General features: G+C 46.1%; 2 protein-coding genes across 7 annotated transcripts in view; both read right to left on the bottom strand.

Annotated features, from left to right (window-relative positions):
- Positions 1-24,156, bottom strand: part of Rtca (RNA 3'-terminal phosphate cyclase) — a 116,034-nt gene that overhangs the window by 38,052 nt on the left and 53,826 nt on the right. For all 6 annotated transcript variants that reach the window (XM_075874847.1, XM_075874848.1, XM_075874846.1 and 3 more), the window contains exons 6-8: positions 20,864-21,008; positions 17,565-17,692; positions 8,797-8,855 (exon numbers count right to left, since the gene is read on the bottom strand). In XM_075874847.1, coding sequence (XP_075730962.1) covers positions 8,797-8,855; positions 17,565-17,692; positions 20,864-21,008 — 332 coding nt within the window. The remainder of the gene's footprint in view (positions 1-8,796; positions 8,856-17,564; positions 17,693-20,863; positions 21,009-24,156) is intronic.
- On the bottom strand, positions 8,877-10,365 carry LOC119167672 (uncharacterized). Its single transcript, XM_075874849.1, has 3 exons — positions 10,247-10,365; positions 10,125-10,176; positions 8,877-10,044 (listed from the first exon to the last, which is right to left on the bottom strand). The coding sequence occupies exons 1-3, from the start codon at positions 10,359-10,361 to the stop codon at positions 9,885-9,887; spliced, it is 327 nt and encodes a 108-aa protein (XP_075730964.1). The 5' UTR covers positions 10,362-10,365; the 3' UTR covers positions 8,877-9,884.

Genomic DNA, 24,156 nt, shown 5'->3' on the forward strand with positions numbered 1-24,156 from the left:
AACAAAGTAAAAGAACAACACTTTAGCCATACAATGCTTCAAATATAAGTATGTGTTTATAACAAATTTTTGGATATAACCAATTACAGTGGAAACTCGCAGTTACGTTCTTAACTGCTGCGTTTTCTCGTCTGTTACGTTGTCTTTCATCGCTACCGGCATAGCTCTCATAGAATCCCACGTATTGCGATCACTGCTCTTATGTCGCAACTGTGAGAATGTTCCTGCATGATGCATCGCAACCTAGCCCGACGAACCCGCCTGGGCACAGGCGATGACTGCCATCTTTCTTAGGCACCAAAACAATTGGAGACACCCAGGAGGTAGACAAGCGACAAATAATGCCAGCCACATGCATGTCATCTAGCAACCCGTCGATAATCTGCTTTTGGCAAGACTGACGGGCCTGGGGTTAAACTTCAAAGAAAGTATGTCGCCAGTTTCGATCACGTGGCTCACAAAATCGGTGCAGCCTGGTTGATCGGTGAAGAGCTCATCGTACCCACGTAACAGTGTCGACAGACGAGCCTTCTGTGTATCATCAAACTGAGTCGCGCAGGCGACCAAAGGATCTAGTGCCTCTTCGTGTCGTGTCTGTCGATCCAAACAGGGGTTTCGAGCTGAAGGGCGCGGAACGCCAGGGTATGACCCCGAAGTTGGCACACGACTCGGCTTGTGCCGTGCTTCTCGCTCCCGAAGGAGGCTGTAAGAGGACGAATGCATTGAGCAGCGGCTTGGCCCTGAACTCTGCGCAGGGCACGTTTCCGACGCTTCTGCGGCAAAGGCAACGGTAAGCGCCGGTGGGCTGATGAACAGCTTGAGCTGGCAATAAAGGCCATCACGATAGCCGCCATTCGCAATGTCCACAACAATCCCGGGTTTAGGGAAAAAGTCCCGACAGAGAATCACTGGAACATTAAGCCCTGGAAGATGAACAAGAAGGCAGCGTCTCATTCGGTCTCCCCATCTGATCTGACAGTCAACCTTGCAGCGCCTGCCGAATGGGCCACGCCTTTCGCTAGGGTGAATGTCGTTCCGCTGTCCCGCAAGCGCACTCAGTGCTTCTACAAGTGGGACAACACCTGTTCGCCGAACAATGAGGCGCTAGCGCCCGTGTCCAGCAACGCCGAAAACGCACAGCCGGCAATATTGACCAGAATGAACAGCACGTACGCATCAGCAAGAAAAGTGCTTGCCCTGCACGCAGAGGGAATAAGCAAAAGTTCGGTCCCTCATACCTTCACGAACAACCCGCAAACCCGTTTCCCTGCCTTGCAGGGGGCCTGAATCCGGTGCACTTCTTTGCTATGCGCCCTCGTTCATGGCAGCGGTAGCAGCGCACTCTATCACGGTCTATTTTCCCAGACAGAGTTGCCACTAGCTGTCGTAATCGTCTCGCTACGTTATCGCAGGATACGTTTCTGTGAGCGTCACCTCCCACATTACGTTGGGTTGGTAAGCGTCCCTGTGTGAAGGTTTCAAGGGGAGCAGCGCAGGCTGCCCGCCTTTCATGGTATAGGGATCGAGAGCGCGATCGCTCAACTCCCACGCGTAGCCGGTGGTAACCGTAAAGGCGGCGTCGAGAGGCTGTTGCCATTGGGGAAGGGTCATGGCCCCTCTCCAAGCGCAGCGCAGCTCAAGGGCATCGCTGGCTGGCGGCGGCGGGCGATAGGCACACGCAGCGTGAAGGTCGCCTTGAATGCGCTTCGATTGATTGATATGTGTGGTTTAACGTCCCAAAACCACCATATGATTATGAGAGACGCCATAGTGGAGGGCTCCGGAGATTTCGACCACCTGGGGTTCTTTAACGTGCACCCAAACCTGAGCACACGGGCCTACAACATTTCCGCCTCCATCGCAAATGCAGCCGCCGCAGCCGGGATTCGAACCCGCAACCTGGGGGTCAGCAGCCGAGTACTTTAGTCACTAGATTACCGCGGCGGGGCCTTGAATGCGCTTCGTCTCGGTGGCTAACTCCTCCGAATCGCCGAAGCAACCGTCGCGCAGGTATGCCGAAAAATGCGAATGTGCCTGCCATACCACCCGTTCGATGCGCTCCTCGTTCTAGGCTCGGGGCTCAGCGATAGAGTAAAGTTCATCCATCGCGCATACATACTCCTGTAAAGACTCATCAGGAGCTTGTGTACAGAGCTTGAGCTCTAGCCGCATCCAACATTCGTAGTCAGGGGGTAGGAATTTGCGCAAAAAGCTTGTGCGGAACTCTTCGAGGGTTGCTGCACGGTAACCGGTAAGCCGATACCATCTCGCCGCCGTGTCAGTCAGCGCAGCTGGAACAACGCGTTTGAACACCACCCGATCATCCAAACCCATTGCTCTCTGATAACGGGACAGAGGGTCGAGGTAATCTCAGGCAGTGAGCTGATCACCGTATCCGCTGTAAGTTGGCACACCCAACATAACAGCGGTGTGACCGCTTTTCGGACTAGCCGAAAACATTCGCACGCCCCCCAGAGAGTGCTTGGATTATCTGCACCACGTTTTGCAGCTACGTCTGCATCGTCGAACCGGCTTCGCAAGAAGCCGTCGGCGCGGTGGAGCGAAGGTGAGCAGTCTCCCAGCTCGATCAGAGTGGCGGTTTCAAACGGACCACCGCCTTGCGCGCCACTCCCAAAGCAAAAGAGGCTGCTTGTGGTATTTGCCTGCTATCGAACATAATGCCCACTTGGAGCGGCTACCGACGAATATTCAGGCACCTGCTCAGCGTGCTGATTGATTGATTGATATGTGGGGTTTAACGTCCCAAAACCACTATATGATTATGAGAGACGCCGTAGTGGAGGGCTCCGGAAATTTAGACCACCTGGGGTTCTTTAACGTGCACCCAAATCTGAGCACACGGGCCTACAACATCTTCGCCTCCATTGGAAATGCAGCCGCCGCAGCCGGGATTCGAACCCGCGCCCTGCAGGTCAGCAGCCGAGTACCTTAGCCACTAGACCACCGCGGCGGGACACCTGCTCAGCGTGCGTTCGAAGTGTCGGTTGCACGGCTGACAGCGGACAAAAGTCGGCGAGGGCCAAAGCCTGCGCTCCGACATGTTGGCGAGCACTTTGCAGACGAACTGACATGCATGCTGAAGGGCACATTAGCAGTCGGAGGCGCTTGTGCGTACCAATCGGGTAGGGCAAGAGGGCCATTTCGAAACGATGCACCATCTTCAAATAAGCGGATAGGCGCCTCATGTCTTCACTGCAATAGGGGATGGCGACACGGATGAATGCCGAAGGGTTCCCGTCAATAGAGGCAATGGCCTCCTAGTGTAATGCGGCATCCGCTAAAAGGAGCAGTGAACCAAAATCCCGCGAAGCAGAGATGTTGAAATGAGCCTGAATCACACAGGCTAACTGACTCGCTAAGAACAGTCAAAAGCTTTGAGCTTTTGATACCGCATTGGGCGCCAGTGTAACTGGCCCACGTTGGGCACCAGTGTAGTGTACACATATCCTGAAGGAGTACAGCCACTAGCATGGGTCCGGTCTTAGCAAGCTTGAGGGCACGTGTTAACCGTTGCTATGGCGAGAATACGGTACTGCTCAAGGTGGCAACACTTTATTGTCTGCGGCAACACCAAAACGCTGTACAGAGCCCGTTGCAAAAGTGCGGCGGAAAAGCAAATGGGCTTATCCACGCCACAGGCGAGAAGTACTACACAGGGGTGCTGCAAGCACGTCTCCGTGGGCACGGAGACACCGGGACAAAGGGCCCGGTTGCTCGAGCGAGGGGCAATAATGGCATCGCATAAGTCGAAAGCGTTTTCCCTTGAGGAAAACTTGGACGTACTTAAAGCAATTGACAAGCACAGCGAAACTGACTGTCACAGTGAAAGCTAGAAGAGGGGCTTTTCACAGCTTTTTCTAAACAATCTTTGGGTAACTGCTACAAGCACACTGCTCAGTGATCACTACACCATAATCATAATTTTTGTGTAGTAGGCCAGCATTCACTATGCTATCCTTCGTCATTCTTTGGAGAAGTGTGGTATCAGCTACACACTTGTTAGGATTTTGTGCAATTTCTTGTGCAGTGGCTGACGACAATGAATTATGCCAAAAGTGGGTATGTGCCACAGTTAACAGGTGATAAAGAACAAGTTTTCTAATAGGTTAGCGTATTAGACAACCCACTCGTTCCCAATTTACATCGTGTGATGCCTGGCTGTTCCTTTCATGTTCAAAAATGCTTTCTTACTCATATTAACAAGACCCCTTTCCCGACATCAGGCCTGCCTAAGGCCAATTTAGAAACAAGTTTCAAGCCCTGGCATAGCTCAGTGGTATAATACTGGGCTGGCATGCAGCGGGAATTTTTTTTTTCTTTTGATACTGGTTACCGACACCGGCGACAGCAGTGGACAACTACCGCGCTGTGCGTTACCCGTGTTCTGATCTCATAACAGCTTTCATTGTAAAACGGTTAAACAGAGAAAAAGCAAGTATGAACGCGGAAACAGCCGATGATTGGAAGTCCAGATTATCTGCTTTAATTGAGAAGTACGAGCCTCATGACATTTGCAACGCTGACGAAACAGGCCTCTTCTTTTGTGTGCAGCCATCGAAATTGTTAAGCCCGAAAGGCGAAGCATGCCAAGGAGGCAAATGCAGAAAAGACTAGTTGACGGTACTCCTTCGCTGCAATAAGGGAGATCGACAAGTGTAAAAACCCATGGTGCTGGACAAACATACACCTGCTGTTATGCCACTACAGAAGTAACAGTCGTGCCTGGATGACGTGCACTTTGTTTGAAGAGTTTCTTTGATGCTTCGATAATAAGATGGGTTCACAGTGCAATTTTGCTGCCCACCCGAGAGATCTTGTTTTGTTTTTTTCCACCAAATACGACAAGTCACTTGCAGCCGTTCGATGCAGGGGTCATAAAATGCGTGAAGCATTCATACAGAAAAAGCATCAATATGTGCTGTCTCGCGCGTGTTGATCGAGCACAGCAGGCTACAACAACTTCTGTACTTGACGCCATGCGTTATGTCGTATCAGCACGGAGTGCAGTGAGCGCGTCAACTGTAAAGCACTGCTTTGCGAGGTGTGATTTCAGTATGGACAGCGAAGGGGACCCTGCCATCGAAGCTCAACAATCGGAAGCAGCCTCTTGTGAGCAGAAGCTCAATGAGGCGATGAATGCACTGGGTGCCATGGGTACGACGTACAAGGACTACGCTGTGGATGCTGCTGTCGTGACGTCGGAGTGCCAGACAATCGCAGAGATCCTTGCAAACTCGATCGCAACTGAAGATAGGGACATCGATGACGATGTCGAGTACGAGCCACACGATTTTGAAGAGTTGACAGTGGAGTTGGCCGATCTTAACTTTGGAGAAGCCGTCGTGGCCCTGGACTACCTTTGCTGGTATGCCCCTCACCATAACGACACTGAAAGCAATGCGGCCTTCCAAATTATTGAGAAATGGGTGGTGCTTACCAGCGAGCGAAAGAAGTGGCAGTCAACTATCTCCAAATATTTTAAGTCTTAGGCTCACTTTCCCGAAATAAATTGTTTGTAGTCAAAGTGCCTGTGCTCTCATTCATTTTCGCAGCTTTCCTCACTCTTGCGTTTTCTCGGCTGTTAGGTTTTTCCTATCCAGTCTGCTGAAAAATGTAGGAACAGGGTTCCGCTAATTTTTATGGCAGGTTCAATTTCGTTATGACTCCCGAGTACACGAAGAGGAGCTGAAAATATCACTAATTATATTGTGCAACAAAATTATGTTTAACAATGAATGAAAGCGCATGTTTACTTGTTAATATTGAATGACAACACCTTGGAATTAGTTGTGGTGTAGTTTGTGAGCTTGATAACCATGTCACAACGCTGGCATGTTCCTCTTTCTGTTTCAAACTCCCGCTCACAATATTCTTCACCCAAATAATTAGAAAAGTAACTATGTTACACATCTTTTTGCCCCAGATTACTGAGTGCTTGCTTCATTTCATAGAGGACCTGCGCTTCCCTTGTATGTGCATTTCTAATGGGTTGACACTGCTGAAAAATTCAGGAGTGCAACAGCCAAAATAGAATTTAGAGCAATTTTTAGAGCAGTAAAATGTTGCTATTGGAACACGAAATCCAAATTAGGAGCAGGTTAGGGAAAACAAAACATTCATTTTTATCGCAAAAAAACAAATTTGAAGCAATATGAACAAGAAGTCTTACATTTAGAAAAAAATTATGCACAAATCATTCACACAGGGCAGTCCGGGCTTGGAAACACTGTGGGGCTGCGCCTCTGCCGGTCCCCCTTTCACCCAAGAGGAAATGAAGCGACTCATTAAGGCCCAGGACCAGACCTCTCAAATCCTGGCCGTCCAGAGGGCCCGCGCGAGGGCCGTCAGGTTTAACCTGATGGTCCCCGAGTGGGCCTAGCCAGGTGACGCTGAGTTTACTCGCGTCTATTGTGGACCGAATAAAGTTGTTTCACTCACTCACTCACAAATCATTCAAAATGCTCTAAATCGTGTGTGTAAGAGCACTGCTATTTCAATAAAATTTGTGATACGAACCTCCTCACTGAGTAAGTAATGATAACTTCCACATTAACATTTGCCGCGTCTGACTCTGCGAATTCACATCTGGATATGCCAAGCTGGCAAGCTTGAAATTCAGATTTGTAGGGGTGGCGAAAAAATAAGAACTGGCACATTTGTATCAGGGCATCAAAAATGTCCTACACTGCACCAAATAATTGTCAGTAACTTTTTCAGACATCATCTATTGTACTAGTACTCACAATTATGCGCCATATACAAGCATGAGTAGTTGAACAAAATGTGCCGAGTCCTGTGATTAACGCTAACAGCCCTTTCAAAATCAATCGCGCTTTTCCGCAGGGCACCTCTGTACTGCGGCGAAGGTGGATTAAGCAGCATTCTGCATGAGTTAGAACAAGTCGTAAAACATTGATAAGCCCCCCCCCCCCCCCCGCCCCCTCTCTTTCTTTCTTTTTTAAAGACGATAGACTTTCTTGGGGACCTTCGACGCAAAAATTTCGGTCTGTCTGTCTGTCTGTCTGTCTGTCTGTCTGCCTGTCTGTACATTTGTCTGTTTGTCCACTCTTACCGGCATCGTGAACTTGAAACGGCCGACCCCATCCACAGCGACCACCAATGTTGCTCAAGGTTGAGCGTTCATGCTTAGCAATTGTCAATTAAAAAGCAATTATTGCGCATGTCTGGGGCACCATAACAACAAGCATATATTATGCATATGCATCTCTTACTAGAAAACGCATACATAAGTAATTTTAAGGACCGTAGCGCTTATCACGCTGTGCTTACCATGCAAGACTTGCACGGAACGGGGAGAGTTTCCAACACTTTGCTAAGACGAGATGGTGGTAGCACCTACTCGTCGCCTCGCGTTTTACAGCTTATCACCTCTGAGACGGGCGTGCACGGCAACGCGCTGTTTTTCGAAAAGAAACTACCAGATGGCGCTCATGTCTCACGTGTGACGTGACTTGATCTGTTCGCGCGCAGGAAACGCGGCATATACTTCAAGTTTTAGTTGATAACATGCCATAGCCATGTTTGCCGACTAGGAAGTACATATTTCCCGCGAAGAGTTGGTGGTTACAGGAACGCTTTTTTGTTTTCAAGATGTGTCGCCCTCTGATAGGTATCCGCAGTAGTGAGCGGACCGATGGCGCGCCGCTTTGATACCTTATCTAATTGATCGCGAAAGTGCCAAGTGCCCTGACCTAATGGGGATATATCTTACACCGTGGTTTAGGGTTAAGGTCTGAGCGCTTGGACTAATTAACGCAAACTGCAACCAGATAGCTAACGTGGCCGCCGTTTCTCGCTGAAATTAGCGCAACTGAGAAAACTTTAAGGCTGGTTGGCAGCATTTTAGCTGGCTGGGAACTTAAGCGAACTTCATGGTTTTGGCGCAGCTATGCGCAAGAATGGGGAACTGTATCAAATCAGTGCAATTGATGTAGCTGTTGCACCCCTGCAAATCTATTGTATATAGAAATGGCTGTGAGCAAGTGTGAGGTTGACAAATACTGGTAAGATATTTTGTTGTGATAATAAAGCCAACTTTTTCATGGCGCACATACCGACAGTGTCACTAGCTTGACGTCAGGCCACAGTACGAATTCTGGCAACTTCACGCAGCAGTATGGCTAGCTGTGGTGACATCAGGCCCTAAAGCTTTCAAAATGGCCACTTGCGTGTCACAAACAGAGCCACGGTGTGGACCAGCTGTGGAAACGTCTATATCTTTCCAGAGCACACAACAAGAAGCTTAGAAGAGAGCTGAGCTAGTTGATACGTGTTTGCTCTAAAAAACAAGGCATTCAAACACAAGAAAAAAGTCATGCTTTGGCGTCCCGACTTTCTTCATGTGTCCACTTGAATAAATTCATACCTTGTAGTGACGTCAGGGTACAGTAGGAACCAAAACTAGTTTCATAAACACACTGTCAATACTTTCGTTAGTGTGCACTAACACTTATCAGGACATTTTCTTAGCCCTTGAAGGCTTAGTCTCTCATTTGACACAAGAAAATTAGCCCTGAAAATTTCTGCGACAGGGTGCCTTAAAGCATGTCCTGAAAATTGTCAATGCAGTCACCCTACCTCGTTTCATAAACGCACTGTAAATACTTTTTTTAGTGTGCACTAACAATTAGCAGGACATTTTCTTAGCCCTTCAAGGCTTAGTCTCTCATTTGACACAAGAAAATTAGCACTGAAAATTTCTGCAACAGAATGCCTTAAAGCATGTCCTGAAAATTGTCAATGCAGTCACCCTACCTCGTTTTCCAAGTGCACTGCCAGCAAGCTTCATCCCAGTTGAAGACTCTGCAACCAAACTGTGGATAAAAAAAGTAATAAACACAACACCTAATATTGGTGATTGTATGTCAACACACAGAAAATAATAAATGACAGGGTTAATGTCCCAAAACTACGATACGATTATGAGAGATGCCGTAGTGCAGGGCTCCGGAAATTCCTACAACCTGAGGTTCTTTACCTAAATCAAAGCACACAGACCATTGTTGGCGACATTAGAAATGCACAGCTGGGATTCGATCCCTGCAGTGAAGCACCATAACCACCGTGACACACACACACACATTTGGTTTGACATCCAGCAAAAGGAAGCCCACAAGCAGAAAGGCCTCACACCACAAGCTCAACATTATTGGGCTTAGCTTTTTGAACTACAATCAAATCTAAGCCATCAACAGTATGTATGTTGAATTCTCATAGACAAACGATGACATGTTCAAGTATTACCGTAAAATTCCAAGCAAGCGCCCCCCCCCCCCCCCCCCACTCGGAGATGGTGATAATGACCGAGGTGAAGGAAAGGGGCGCTTACACAGAAATGCTGCAGAATTCAAGACTGCGGCCGGTCGTTTTTTTTTTTTTTCTAAACAATGATAATGGCTTCTTACAACGATGTACAGAGTGAACAAAACCTTTATTGGGTATTCACTTTCAAATCCATCAAAGGACTCGTCAGAGTCGGTGTCAAACAACAGACTGTAGCAGCCGGCAGTTCCTCGGGACGTTGTGGACGAATGTGGCCAACGTCAGACAACCAGCTGTGTAGAAGGCCCTGCTCAGATTCGTCCAGTGCATTCAATGATTTGCAGTTCTTGAAACTCTGAATAATGCTCGCCTCTGGTACAGCATCCATGCTGCGTCCACAAAATTCAGTACGTCCTGACGCGACAGTTCCCGTAGATTTCCTTTCGGAGTTCTTTCTGCTCTGCGCATGAATTCCTCTCAGATCCTTCGAAGGCTGGCTTTGAAGAACCGGTTCCAGTACACGTTGGCTGGCTGCAATAGGTGCATTCAGCCGGCACATATGCAATGTCTATCTCGCTCCTTCACGGCATTCTTTCCTGCCTGCGTTTCGTGAATAGGAGCATGGTCTGATACCAACAACCGCCTAATGTCTGGTGTTTGGACCCCACACCTGTGACAGCCACTCCTGGATTTTTTCGGATGTCCTCCGCCCGTTCTTTGATGCTGTCACATGGACGTTCACTATAAGAAAAAAATAACAACATAGCATGATCTTGCTACCCCCACTAACAAGAAAAAAAAATAAATAAATAGAAACCCACCTGGTACACGGATTTTCGTGAAAGCTTTCGTTGAAATCCTGCCGCTCGGCTCCTTCAAAATAACGAAGGGCGGAAGTTTGTGGCCTGACGCACAAGCAGCGAGCGCGACTGTGAATCCTCACCTTGCACATCCAGCATTGGCGATCCGGACAGAACTTTCCCGATGATGTTTGTTCGAGATGACGGGCACTCCATGCGGACCATTGTCTGGTCCGTGTTGGCCATATTGAAAGGCATGTAGTTGTGCATCAATCGCAACTCGTTCACGGACAACCGAAAAGGCACATGTGGCTTTTGCGTAGTCATCCGGCGTCTTTTGGCTTTCATTCGTTGCCTGTCGCATGGAGATGCCGAAACGCTTCTTCCATCTGGCAATATAATGGTCCGACGCTACGAAGTTTTCGAGCTGCAGGCTCCTGGCTACCTGCACAGCCTCTTCTGCAAGCAACCTGTTGCTAACAGCGCACCCGGCACTGCGCTCACATTGAAAAAACTCAAAGAGGGCATCGTCGACTTCTTCGCTTAATAAGGGAGCACTGTTGCTCAGCTTGCGCTGTGACTTCGACTTGCCGAATTTTTGTTGCAGCAAGCTATATACTTGCTGTCTCACTCACGAATCCTCCTGCGATCGATGTTGAAGTGTTGCGAGGTCGCGTGCACATTGCTGCCACCTTGGCGATGCCACTGAACCACCTCAACTTTCTTCGTAACAGTGTAAGAACGCATCGACGGCATCGTGCAGCAAAGCCGACCACAAGGAACAACGAAAAAATACCGACTGGCTACGTTAACACATCGCACACACTCCAAGCCTAACGGCTATGGCTAAATCCAGCAATGGCTAAAGACGGAGCAAGGGCGCCAGTTTTTATAGGGGGCACTTTCTCAGAAGTGGGCGGCAAATTCAAATTCCCTAAACAAGAAGGAGGGGAGGGCGCTTGCTCGGGTTTGGGCGCTTGCTCGGAATTTTACGGTACATACATCTTCTCACACATTCAAGTACACATGTTTTTATACAGTAATCAGTAATCACAGACCTGCTTATTTTTCTTTATGATACAGTCGCCGACCAATAATTCGGACACCAATTCGGACCAGCTCAGTTATGCGTTACAGCAGCCAGTCCCACACAGAAGTGGCTCCTGCGCAGCACAGAAATGGCGTCGCATAAAAAGTTATCTGAAAGCTATTTGTTTAAATATACAAATTACTTTTGTTGAGAGAGGGATAAAGCCCATCGTCCACCTCCTCTTTCTTCGAAAATCGGGAACATCAGGGCAGAGGATGTTGGAAATCGTACGCGGCGCCAACGTAAAAATGAAGAAGAAGGGTAGTGGAGTTGAGGCAGGATGAGTGGACTGAGTTTGGGTATGTTCGAATAAAGAGGAGGTGGACGGTGGGCTTCACTATGGGGATGAAGGCTCGTCCTTTTCTCATCAACTATTGCATAATGCATCGAACCTGCAAAAATGTTGCTAAATAAGTGTTTGACGAATCTGTTAACGTATATTTGTTAATTAAACACATATCGCAAGCATTTAAATCTAGGAGGTGCCATGGGACGCTGCGGCTGCGAAAGGCAACAGTCGCAAAGATGGTAACTGCAATGTGTTGATGATGTTTGATGTTTTGTGGCGCAAGGGCCATTTCATGGCCAAGAGTGCCAGTTCATCTTACTAGAAATATAATGATTGTGATAAGCGGCTGTATAAGGGCCTTAAAATTCCTCGCCCTAAGGTGAGTAAAAACGTAGAAGTAATAAAATCATGACCATGCTGTGAAAGGTGTGTGGTGTTAATGGATGACAAAAGTTTGTGATAATAAAAACGATGGTGGACATGTATGGCATTAGCACAAGTGCCTCGCTCGTTCACACCCTTGCGTCCAAGGACCGTGAGACAAGTGCTTTGTTGAGTGTAGCCATAGCAGCGGAGACCTCTCTAGAGAGGTCGTGCTATGGAATGCCCGGGTATATGATATGAAAAGTGCGAACCTATCTTAAAAAAGCTAACAATGATTTATGTGTAAAAAGTGGTTTCCTTCCGACAAACATTGCAGGGTGAAGTGGTATTTGCTGTCAGTAGGGTAATGGGAAGTGTTGTCTTCTTAGCGTGTCTAACTCTTTACACAGGATCAGAATGTGAAGTAACGTTAGTGCTTCTGGACATCTTTCACACAAAGGTGGATCATCACCAGACAAAAGAAATGAATGTGTAGTGTATGTATGTCCTGTTCTTAACCTTGTAAATATTACTTCTTGTGAAGTAACGTGAGTGCTTCTGGACATCTTTCACACAAAGGTGGATCGTCACCAGACAAAAGAAATGAATGTGTAGTGTATGTATGTCCTGTTCTTAACCTTGTAAATATTACTTCTGTGTGACGTGATTTTGATACTGGTGGCCAATGACCAAGTTGCGACTTGATGACAGGCAATTTATTACCTCTGTGTGTGTCCCATGTGCTCTGCCAATAAACCCTGAGCTTTCGTTTTAGAAAAGCTTTCAAGTCAAGTGCAGGAACTGGTATCGATGTATTGCTAGCCGTTTTGTTGGCGGATCCAGCTAGCTGGTCCGCCAGAATGTCACCTTGTATTTCGCGGTGTCCTGGCACCCAGCAGACTACAACATGCTGCTTGGATGAGTACACTGTAGTAGTAACAACTCTATTGAAAACTCCAGCAAATTCGTGGCCTGTAAATAGGCCACCACCGAGGACCGGAGGCCCTGTCTCCTTGCCACCTCACGGTCTATCAGGATTGCGCACAGTTGGCACTGGAGGTTGGAGCTGCGCAGCGTGGCCGTGCACTACGCTGCACCTTCATCTGGGTGTGTGCGCCATAAAGTACTGCTGTTGGACGTATTGCATTTTCTAGATTGCTATGTGTGAATGCAATATGATTGCAACGTGGTGTTGTCAAAGGTGAAAGTGTCTTTGCTGCCAAGTACCTCATTTTGCTTGTCCCGAAGAGCAAAGTTGATGATGAAATAAATGTTTTTCCACTGTTCATGTGGGAATGTCCGGATCCACATGACACCCAAATGCGGCTGCGAAGTGTTTTTACGAAGCCTGTGATCTCTGAAAGCCAAAGCTTCTGCATTGCAGGCTTTTTCACTAAGCGAAAACACGTACAGCCGTTCTCATAATTTGTAATGTGAATGCTGCCGTGCTGTCACAAACCTGTTCGACACTGTTTTATAGGTAAGTGGGCTAATGCAGTCGGCACTTGCCCTTGGGCATCGTTTATCAACTGCTGATCGCCTAGAGCATTATGGTGGCATGTCAGTATTTTGAAGCGGCCTACCGATTACCTTGTGAGGTGGTGACTGTGCGCTGAGTGACATAAAAAGGTTTTCTGTTGCATATTCTGCATAGCTACGGTGCAGTGCGCCTTTGTCATCAAAACTTGGATAAACCGTGCAAATCAACATTCTTGATGCGTGTGCCAGAGAAACCGATGCAGCCAGCTGCATTCAAAATCAGCGCCGCTGAGGACCATTACTTCGCAAAACAGTTTATCATAATAATATAGCCACTTCTGTAAGAGTCCTCAAACATCCAATATAAAAGGACCTGTAGACAGGACCACGAGCAGCGCAGCAGCAGCAAGTCAGGCTGACGGGAGGCCAATGGGGAGGTGCACTGAAAGTACTGAAAGTCGCGTCGTGGAGTCATTGCATGCTGACTCGGCCAAGTCATGTCTCATTCGAACTATTCAAACAAAGCAACTAACCGGAAAAATGCATGATGTCACTTCCCTGCGGCGTAGCAGCCGTTCCTGTGTGGAGGTGGCTCGTGCGCTGCACGACACAGCAGTCTCTGCCTAATTCGGACAGTCGCATGGCACTGCCAATGGCCCCATAAAACTACTGTGTAAAGACTACCGATATTTCAGACTGCTTCCAGATCTGCACTCGATAATCTGCGCGCACACCGAATTGGCAGCCATTATCTCCTGATACCACACTAAGTATGGTCTTGGAGATGAAAAACGAAAGCAAACTGGTGATTAATGAGGCTTCCCGATCTTGGAGGCACTGCTCAATTGTGGGAGGCAGTATCGCGAACATCCTATGTTCCGGTATTCCCGTGCTGCTACTGGCGCCATTCTGTCGCATGTGTCTGCGGTACTCCGTCCTGCTAAATTCCGCGTGCGTTCAGTTTTGTCTTGAGACCTGCTTTATTTTGCCTTCTGCTGTCCCGAAATGTCTGTGTTAAATGACGTCAACGATGCCCTCACAGCCAGCGCCGCCGCCGACAAAACGCGGCAGACATACACAACGCTAATCATGGCAAGGAAAGATGCCAAAGTAAGGTTCTGTTTGGCGTTCATAAGTTTGTTGCCAGATTGAGAGGTCAATGTTGCCAGACTGCCACCATATATGGCAGATAATTTGGTCCCTGTAGCTGTGCCTTTCCTATGAAGGCTTTGTGCCGTCCACACTGCATTTCACGAGTGCCTGTGCAACGTTCGCCGTTTTAATTAACAAGATGAATGGACAACACACGTTGCAGAAGTTCGGGCATGTTATCTTGCTGTGTGCGCAGCTGTGTAATTAAGAAGTCAGCCTCGATAGTGTCTCAGAATCAGGGAATCAACCCACAATGACGCGTATGAGTACACGCTCAAGGGGAACTGAATTTGTGTGCCGCGTTTCAATACATTGGACACGTGTCGCCGAAGCTTGAAATATCTCCGCAGCTGTGAATACCTAGTCAACAACACACAATGACGTGTTTTCTGAGGAAATTGAATAGAGTTGCAGCTGGCAGTGCGCTTCTTCCAACAGATTGTGCATGTCTCAGAAGTAGGATCTCTCTGCACAGCTGATTATGCCGCGTCGACCACGAGCAAGAATGGGGACGCTACGTCGCTTCCCCTCGCTGTGTCAGCACAATTCATATCTTTTGTACTCGTGTATATACCGAAGGCTCTACTCGCACGTACTTGAAAACAGGATCACGCCCAGTGAACTGGCATTGCCTGCGGGGGGACTCACACACTGTCAATACGTTGAGTGTTGGCTCCTGTTACAGGGTCGATGAAGTTGACAGTACATGTGGTTTACGGTGTGCCAGTCAAAATTTAGCAGCCTTCTATTGGCATCCACAATGGTGGGTATGCCCTGGTACGTGGTCAAGCATGGCCGCATCCCTGTTGTTAACCTCGGAACAGGCTCCCTTCGTGGACACGCACAGCATACCGAAAATCTACAAGCCCTTGTTCGACAGACCGCTGCATGAATTATCCATCTTTGGCATGTTTAAGCCGAGTTCGAACGATATGTATTGTTTTGACACAGCAGGGGAAGCTTAAAATCCCTGTTGTCGCGCGTCATCGACGTGACACGATCAGATATGGAGAGAAACTCCCTACTTCTGAGACACGATCAGAAAAAAAAGGGAAGCAAACCACCTGCTATGGCTATTCAGTTTCCCCAGAAAACGCGTCGTGCGTAGTCGACTAGGTATGCACAGCTACGCAGATATTCCGTGCTTTGGCAACACGAGTCCGATGTATTGATAAGCGGTGCACTAATTCAATTCCCCTTGAGTGAGTACTCTTACGCATCCTTATGCGTTGATTCCCGATTCTTAGGCATGATCGAATCCGACCTCTTAATAGCACAGCTGCGCTGTGCACACAGCAACAGAACGTGCTCTGACTTTTCGGACCACGTTCTCCGTAAACGTACAACGAGCAATGCACGTTGCACGTTTGTTCTCTTAATTAAAACAACCAGCGTCACACACAAACTCTGGAGACGCACCGCAGGCAACACAAAGCCGTCAGGAACAAGGCACAGCTATAGAGGCAAATTTATCCGCCATATCTGGTGGCAGTCTGGCAACACTTATGCAACGCCAAAGAGAACCCTGCCCTGCCATTATTCTGCAAGTGCTCAGTGGTGGCTTGCAAGTCAAGGTTGCCTGAGAGTTCAGCGTTTCAAGATTGAGGAACCAAACCTGCAACTGAAGAGCCGAGCCTGCCGCCCAGCGCAACGAGCTCAAGTTCAAACATTACTGACGACCTAGAGGCTGCTGTGTGCAGATTTCTGATGCAGTTATGTTTGAAGACTTCCGAAACGTCAACAGTGCTGTGTTGTCATAGGCCAAACTTAATATGATGACGTAATTGAACAGGTTCTGCAGCCGCCAAACAGTAAATCCAACTCTGATGATGATGATGGTGTGCTCCGGAGCCGTTGCATGCGGCTCTTTCTCGAGCTCTCGCAATCCTTTCGTCGTCCTACCTGTGGTTCGACAGCGAGCATACCCCACTGGCGGAAATACAGACGGACTTGGCTGCACGTAAGTGGAAGCGTGTGCAGCAACGCATCGACAGCTATTCCTGGCCTTCAGATCACTGAAGCATCAACAAAAGTACTTTTTTCTAACGCGTTAGTTTTATCAGACATTCGATAATTCCGACTTATTTGTGTTCCCCGTGAAATCTGAATTATCAGTCTTAGACTGTATGTTACATATACTACTCAAATTTGATTAATAACAAAGTTCATCTAACACAAAAATTAATTTGTTATATATGAAAATTCGTTATAAAAAAGTATTCTTAACACTATCTATTAAAAAATTACATATTCATTACTTCATTATAACCAATATTTCGTTATATATGTTTATTATATTTAGATTAGAGTGTACTTGAATTCAACTCAAAATTATTTGACCAAACTACCATTAACTTCAAATTCACTTCAAACCAAGAACGCCAGGCCTGCACGGATGGCACAGCACAGTCACAACGAAAGCTAGAAGAGCAGCCTTTCAGAGCCTTTGAAAACATTCATTGGGTAACTACTGCAAGCACACTTGCTTGATACTCACTAGATAATTACTAATAAAATTTTTTGGGTAGTAGGCCAGCATTTGCTCTGCTATGTTTCATCATTCTTCTGAGAAGCGTGGTATCCGCTAAACACTTGCAAGGAACTTTGTGCCAATTGTTCATGCAGTGGCTGACAACGATGAGGAATTATGGCTGAAATGGGTGTGTGCCACAGTTAATACAAGAACAAGAACAAGCTTTTGTAATGGGTTGGAGCATTGCACGACCCACTCGTTACCCTATTCGCATTGTGGGACGACTGGTTGGTCTCTCGCTGTTTCAAAATGCTTTATAAGTTGTATAAACGCGATTGCTTTTTTGACATCAAGCCTGCGTAAGGCAAGTTTGCCAACAAGTCCCAAGCACCGGTGTGGCTCAGTGGTAGAATACTGGGCTGGCACCCAGTGGACCCTGGTTCGAGCTCCACTGTGTCATTGGTGCTAGTTTTTTTTTTTTTTTCTAATTTCATGCGATGTGGTTACGGGCACCAGCGGTGGTGAACAACTGCGCGTGACCCGAGTTGTGATCTAATAACAGCCTTCGCTATAAAAAAAAGCCTAAAAAGAATACAGGTGATAAAAAGCACGCACATTATACCGTTTCCTGTGCCAAAAGCCTTCTCCTCGGGTTCTTTGAGGCGTTCCACAGACACAGGGACAGACGACAGGAGTTGCTCCCTCAGAATGTCCACCGCCCGATCGGCCATCATGTGGGCCACCTATGAAGCAAGAGCATTGGCTGCTAAGTTTACAGCAGGGCAAAGGCCTCTCCAATATTCTGCCAATTAAACTGGTTCTCTGCTGCCACGCTATACCAGCTAATCTCCTCTGCCCACCTAATTTTCATTGTCCCTCTCCCACATTTGCCTTTTCTTGCTATCCAGTCTGTTACCCTGATAATGTTGTTACCTCTACTGCTTTTGTTTTCTTCAAAAACACCGCCAAGTGGCGCAGCTTGGCTTGTTCACGTGCTGCTGCACCTGCACATCCTGTGTTTTTATTGCATATAGCTCTCTTCGCATCTTAATAGAATTTGTTGAGTTGGTGTTTTTTGATGTTTTCATTTATGTACAGCATAGGTCGGCAAAATTTGTGGAACTCACTTAGACTCACTGAAAGAGTATATCTTGTGCTTTAGACTCGCACTGAGGAAAAGTTTCTTGAACTAGACTGACTAGGACTATAACTCACTATTATGCTACTCACCCAGACTCCAACTTAGACTCAAGACTGGATCTGAGTGAGTCAAAACATGAGCAAGTTTATCGACCTATGATAAGAAGTTAGCAATGTGAAGTGATGTTGCATGAATTGTGATCACTGTTTATGCTGAAAATATGTATTTTGTAAATGTGTGTGACAATATGCATTATATTTAAAAGTACCATGTTTACTTACATAATAGACACACTTCTTTTCCAGAAATTTCAGCTCCGAGTTCAGGCTGTGCCTGTTACGCGGGGTAACATTTCTGAAAATTTTATTTTTGACTATGGCATAGACTGCTGATAACATATGTCACCGAAGTCACACATATTCGCACTACAGCCAAAACAACCTGCTTGTAAGGCTACACTTGCACAAAACGTGTTGAGCATGCAGTCTCACATGTCCACGAATCACGGCATGCAACACGGTGCGATTTCAAATTTCAAGAAGCTAAAATCGAAAGATCTGTGGTGCCAACCAAAAATAACGTGAAAAAAAAAAACTACATAAAGAAAACGCCATCGCAGAAACTGATTATATTTCAGGCCACCTAGATTATGTGCATTGTCCCGACCGAAATTTTGTGCACTGAACCGAACCAATTGTTCGATTTCACGGGCTCACACACCCTATATCCTGGACATCACAATCTAATTGCAAACCACTAATCGGGAGTTACAAGTGCCACCCAAGCCCTATTTCCTTTAAGTAGGGCTACCGAAACGAGTTTGATTCCACACAAAAGCGCAACTTTGATCGCCCGCGACAGTCACTGAAAAGCACCAACAGTGGTTAGATCTAGGTAGCCTATGTTTCGGCATTCTGTGACGGGAAGTTTGTACAAGACAACATAAAGGTTTAGCGACGGAAAGACCACATACAAGCAACTGATTCAAGAGCAGCGCACATAATATAATGTTTAGGTTCGTGGCCAGGAAATCAATGCCGACAAAAGTCCACTGAGCTAGTGCAAGTTCGCGTAGCGGCAGCAAGGGCGAATGCTTGCGTCAGAAAGCCAAAAAGCTTTTAAATTTGAGGATTATGTAGCAAACTTGACAATGGCGACACTTTTCTGGACAGGAAACTCAATGCGCATTTGACAAAAACGCAATCGCATATTCCATGCGAAGTGCGCGCGGCCAAGCTAGTAGCCAGAGCCACACCGGCACCAGTGCAAAGGTTACTAGGACACCCAAGCAACCTCCCTTCTTCCACACTCGACGAGCCCACTGAGCTGGCATAGCGATGCCGAAATATTTTTTCTTTTCTTTTTTTCTTATTTCAGTTAGCGTAAAAGGGCATCAAACAGCAACCGTGCAAATACAGTACAGAACTACTGATAAAGGCCAAGTTCGGGGTGTACCTATTATGCTCGGAAATAAAAAAACTAATTTCTAGGCACCAAACTGGGGGTGCGCCCTATTATGGGAGTAAATACGGTATGAGACCGTACATTGCCCATCACAGAAATTTCGAATGTCACCAGTGAATTTTTGAGAGCAGTAAATCACAGTGAGGGTTAGAATTGTTAAATTACCTTACTTGGAGAACCAGCTTTTGCGGGCACTGAATTTTTTTTACATGCATTGGCTTTTGAAAAGAGAATGACAATAACATAAAACAGATGTTGAGGCTCGTTATGTCTTGCATCAAAATTGGTCAAGGACTACGTTGACAAACTGACTGAGGTTCAAATCGGTTGTTGGAACAAACCTAGTCATGAAAATTGGAGCCCGCTGTTGAGCGGTCACCTCCGCAATATCTGGGTCAGGTGACCACTCACCATATCCGGTCAGTTTCAGTAAAGGCCATGCCTTTTGGAACAAGACACATTTGGCAGCAAAGCCTGACCTCTCATACACAAGAGCATGAGCTCTTGTGTATGAGAGGTCAGGTGTATGAGAGGTACGAGAGGTCTGTTGTTGGGTGCCCTCAAGGTGATTTTGAATGCTTATGCCAAGGAATTCTTTTTTTTTTTCAGAAATAGAAATGCTTAATGCACCCCCATTGTTTTATTCTTCACCACCCGCACATCGTCCTATTTAAAAAAAAGCGTACTCAGAGTTGCCAAATCTTGAATGCACGTAGTCTCAGGTAGTGCCCCGCTGGCAGGCACTAATTTCTTATGGTATTTAGGCGTTTCAAACTGACGCAAAATCGTTCTGAGATAATGACTTTAGCATTAATTATATGATGCATTAGAACTTTTCAGATTTTTTTTAGCATTACCAGACATAAAGCTGTTAATTACCGTAAAAAAGTCGCGAACAGAAGTTTTGCTGCCAGGAGTTTTTTTCCTCAATGGCTGCACCAGTTTTATTTTTTTACAAGAGTTTTCCTGAATATTAGCAATTGATTTCATTTATTGATTCCCATTTACCACACAAGAAGAATGTAGCCAGAAATGAAGGTGAATGAGGGATCAAATCAAATCAAATATTTGAAAACCCAGGAGTGCTCAGAAGAGATGTATGGAAGTACTAGTGCGCTTGAAATTTTGCAAAGAAAAGTGTCATTGGCATGAGTGAAATGACAAAAAATGACAGGGTGTGGAAGATGGAAGCTTGTAATGAACAAATCTGTACGCAAGCTAGAGCTGACGTTTCAAAACGTCTGCTCAACGTCGACAGCGGAGCACACAACCCTTGTTCTCAGGTTCTCTTCCGCGAGTAACGACGCACCTTGAGGGGGAGCTGACCTGCGACGAAAGACCTGCCCGTCACTCTGACCACACGGCCAGGTTCAGTGAGGACTAGTGGTTGAAGGACCCCTGCAAGCGGCTGGGCACACACCTCGACCAGGCCACCTCCCTTAGGGTAGTAGCCCCTGTGCAGAGCAGTCAATCAGCTCATTTTGTCCACCCAGTGTAAACTAGGCTTGTGAAGCTAGCAAAAAATTTTAGATTCAGAGTGAATAGCGCAAATAGAACACATCACATAAAGAAACTAACATAAGTGTCATAAGCCAACCACTCCGCACATTTATTCATTTTCTAAATCAAGGCATGTGCAAATGTGATTCTTTTTGGTTCAAGGGAAGTAGAAGCAATATTGAAGAGAAGTGGTAGAGTACAAGCGATAACCGGTAAAATATGTTATATTTTGACAATTCCTATACTTTAGAGCATATAAGCTGGTATAACAAGCTTTTGAATTTCAAAAATGATGAATGAATGCAATGGTAATATGCTGATTTATTCTTGAAGTGAAACTTTGTGGCAGTGTGGATTTCACCCTGGAAAAGTTCTCCTGGAATATTCCAAATATTTGCACAAGCCTGACACCTAACACACATACACAGTGCTAACCTTCAACAATACTGCTATGCCCAGTGCTTGCTTTATTTTTATGTACTTGAGTTTCACCCACAAAAACTGTTAGCAATGCTCAGCACGAACTGCACGACAGTGTTCGTGAAGCTTCACAATTTTCTGAGATCATTCCGTCAAGATTATGCCCAAGACTCAAATAATCAAGTTTTTTTTTAAGATTGCTCGCAAGTACCAGCAATGATGCCACGTGCACAATTACCAATGTACATTACAGCAGATCAGGTTATTGACAACCTATCCTTGTAGAGAGTGAATCGCTTGTACCTCGTCTTTTCAGTTCCTGGGCATAGGTTCATCCAAAGAAAAAGCTCCGCTCTGGCACATATGCTGCTGCCTTCGTCAACATCACAACCATGTGACAATACGTAATATTAAAACTTAGCCCTGCGTATGTGTGTTACATGTCTTTCTTTACACCCTGTCTTAGATTGTACGGTGGCAAACACATGCCGAAACATGTGCTGAATATGAGAGCAGCATGGTCATTCACGATCAGTAGTCTTATGCGAACATTTGAGCACTTGAAATATTTGAACTTGCTTCGGTTCAAATTTAAATTATTTGAAATATATATATAAAAAACAAGTGTGTTAATCTGCACGTAGCTCGCCTGTAAAAATGGTTTCACTACAATAATAGGGTGCTATAATGTGAATACATCTATCCATAGGATATTGCACTGCCGCGATGCCCCACTTTAAGGAATCTACAAATACCATCACATTGATTCCACATTTTTTAAGGGGAAACGTGGGTTCTAAAATTTAAAAAAAATTTTTTTTGCTCAATCTTAACCAAACTTCACTACCTAAGCTAGTTTTTCATGCTGATTTCAAATCTCTAATTTGTTTCTTAATATTTCAAGTGGCTTAGAAAATATGAAGGTCTGAATCTTAATTATTTGCGTACTTCTTACGCGACTTCTTGGCAATTTATTCTTGCTAAATCCAAAAAGTGAATGCATAATCCCAATGCTGGAGACTTGCTGTAAGGGGTGATGCTATTTTTATCCATTTGAAGGCATTTTACAAGCAAGAAAACGTACGCACTATATTACAATAAATTTCTCTCACTAAAATCTTCAATGGTAATTTTTGAAGTGATGCTAGAGAAATAGAAATAGCACCACCCTCTAGATCATGTCAAGGCGAATAAAATGATACCAACTTTGTCGCATTCACTCAAGTTTAACATAGGAAAAACCCCCGTAAAGCCGAGTGCAATGTGCAAAAACAACGAACTGAAAAAAATGCGTTTGAAGTTTCTAGCAACTTTAACTTTTGCTAAAGTGAAGCTACAGCGATATTAATGACATCATTTTGTAGCTCTATATTATAGGATAAATGACCATGCTAAATTTCACTGTACCCACCCAGAATACTGCTCACAGCTTGTTCTAAAACTATAAAATAGTCATTGACTCAGCATGAGAATTATTATTTTTTTACTTTGTGGTCATTCCAGTGCCTTGCAAGTGAAAGGAACAAAAAAAAATCATGTAATAATGTTGTCCTTGGATAGACAATAGATTTACACAATGTTTAGGTCTAAAACCAAGACTAGTTATTTTTGCGAAAATTCTCACTATTTGCCATCATGACTCTTTACAGCAGACCAGGGCTGTAAGCAGAATCCCCTGCTGGCTTGTGACGCTTTGAAAGTCTTTCCTTTATTCAACTGCTGTCGAGATGCTCTCTTCGCGATTTTTGCAGTTTGCCCTTGTCCTTCTCAAGGCTGCGACGCACCAAGTTATTGCCAGCGCTGTAGCCCAGCTTCTCGGCAATTTCCACGTTGCTCTTGGTTGTGCCTTGGTTGAAGCGGCTGATGGCTTCGGCAACTGCCCTTTCAATGCTCCGCAAAGATGCATGCTGAGTTTTGGGGGCCTGCTGCCAAATCATAGCGTGCAGGCTCTCACTTGCGTTCTGGGTGATCCCATCGCTGCACCTTTCCAAGAGGGCATTGTCGCTCAGCCGCCTAAACACAGGCTCCAATGCCTCAGTTACGAAATCAAGCAGGCTGTCCTTGTGTGGTGGTGGCTTCTCATTTTTCGCAAGAGCTCTCTGAAATTTGCACCAGGATTCAGGGCCTTCAGGGCAAAGGTCATGCTTTGGTGCCTCGTCAGTTGAAGACATGTGGTTCAATGTTGCTAAACAGCCTTCTGCATACCTGGAACATCGTTCCTGTGGCTTCTCAATGCGTAGCCATAGTATGATGTGATATTCTTTCTCGTTTGTTGCGTAAGTCTACCCTTTCCACCAAGTGAGCCAGCCACCTTGAGCTTTTTTTTTCTCTACAAGGGTACGTAAGGCAGCTCCCATATGCTTGTGTACATGATTTATGCAGTCATTTTTGGCCACCTTTATGAAGCCGCACACCTCTTTTTCTGTGAGTGCATGGAATGTCCTGCTATCGCCGTCCGACAGCATTGTCGTATAACGAAGCTTTTGCTTTTCAAGTGACCGCTCAAAAGCGTAGGGCTGCCTCCACTTCCATCTGGCCAGCATTACAATCAACATTCTTCTGGCACAGAGGGGCAAGCTGAATGAGCCAGGCAGAATGTCCTGCTTCTTCTTCCTTGTGTCCTGTGGTGCACGCCAGGCAAAAGTTCGATAGCACGATATGGTCTATCACGAGGCCACTATA

Source organism: Rhipicephalus microplus, chromosome 10 (genome assembly GCF_043290135.1).
Source record: "Rhipicephalus microplus isolate Deutch F79 chromosome 10, USDA_Rmic, whole genome shotgun sequence".
Lineage (NCBI taxonomy): Eukaryota > Metazoa > Arthropoda > Arachnida > Ixodida > Ixodidae > Rhipicephalus > Rhipicephalus microplus.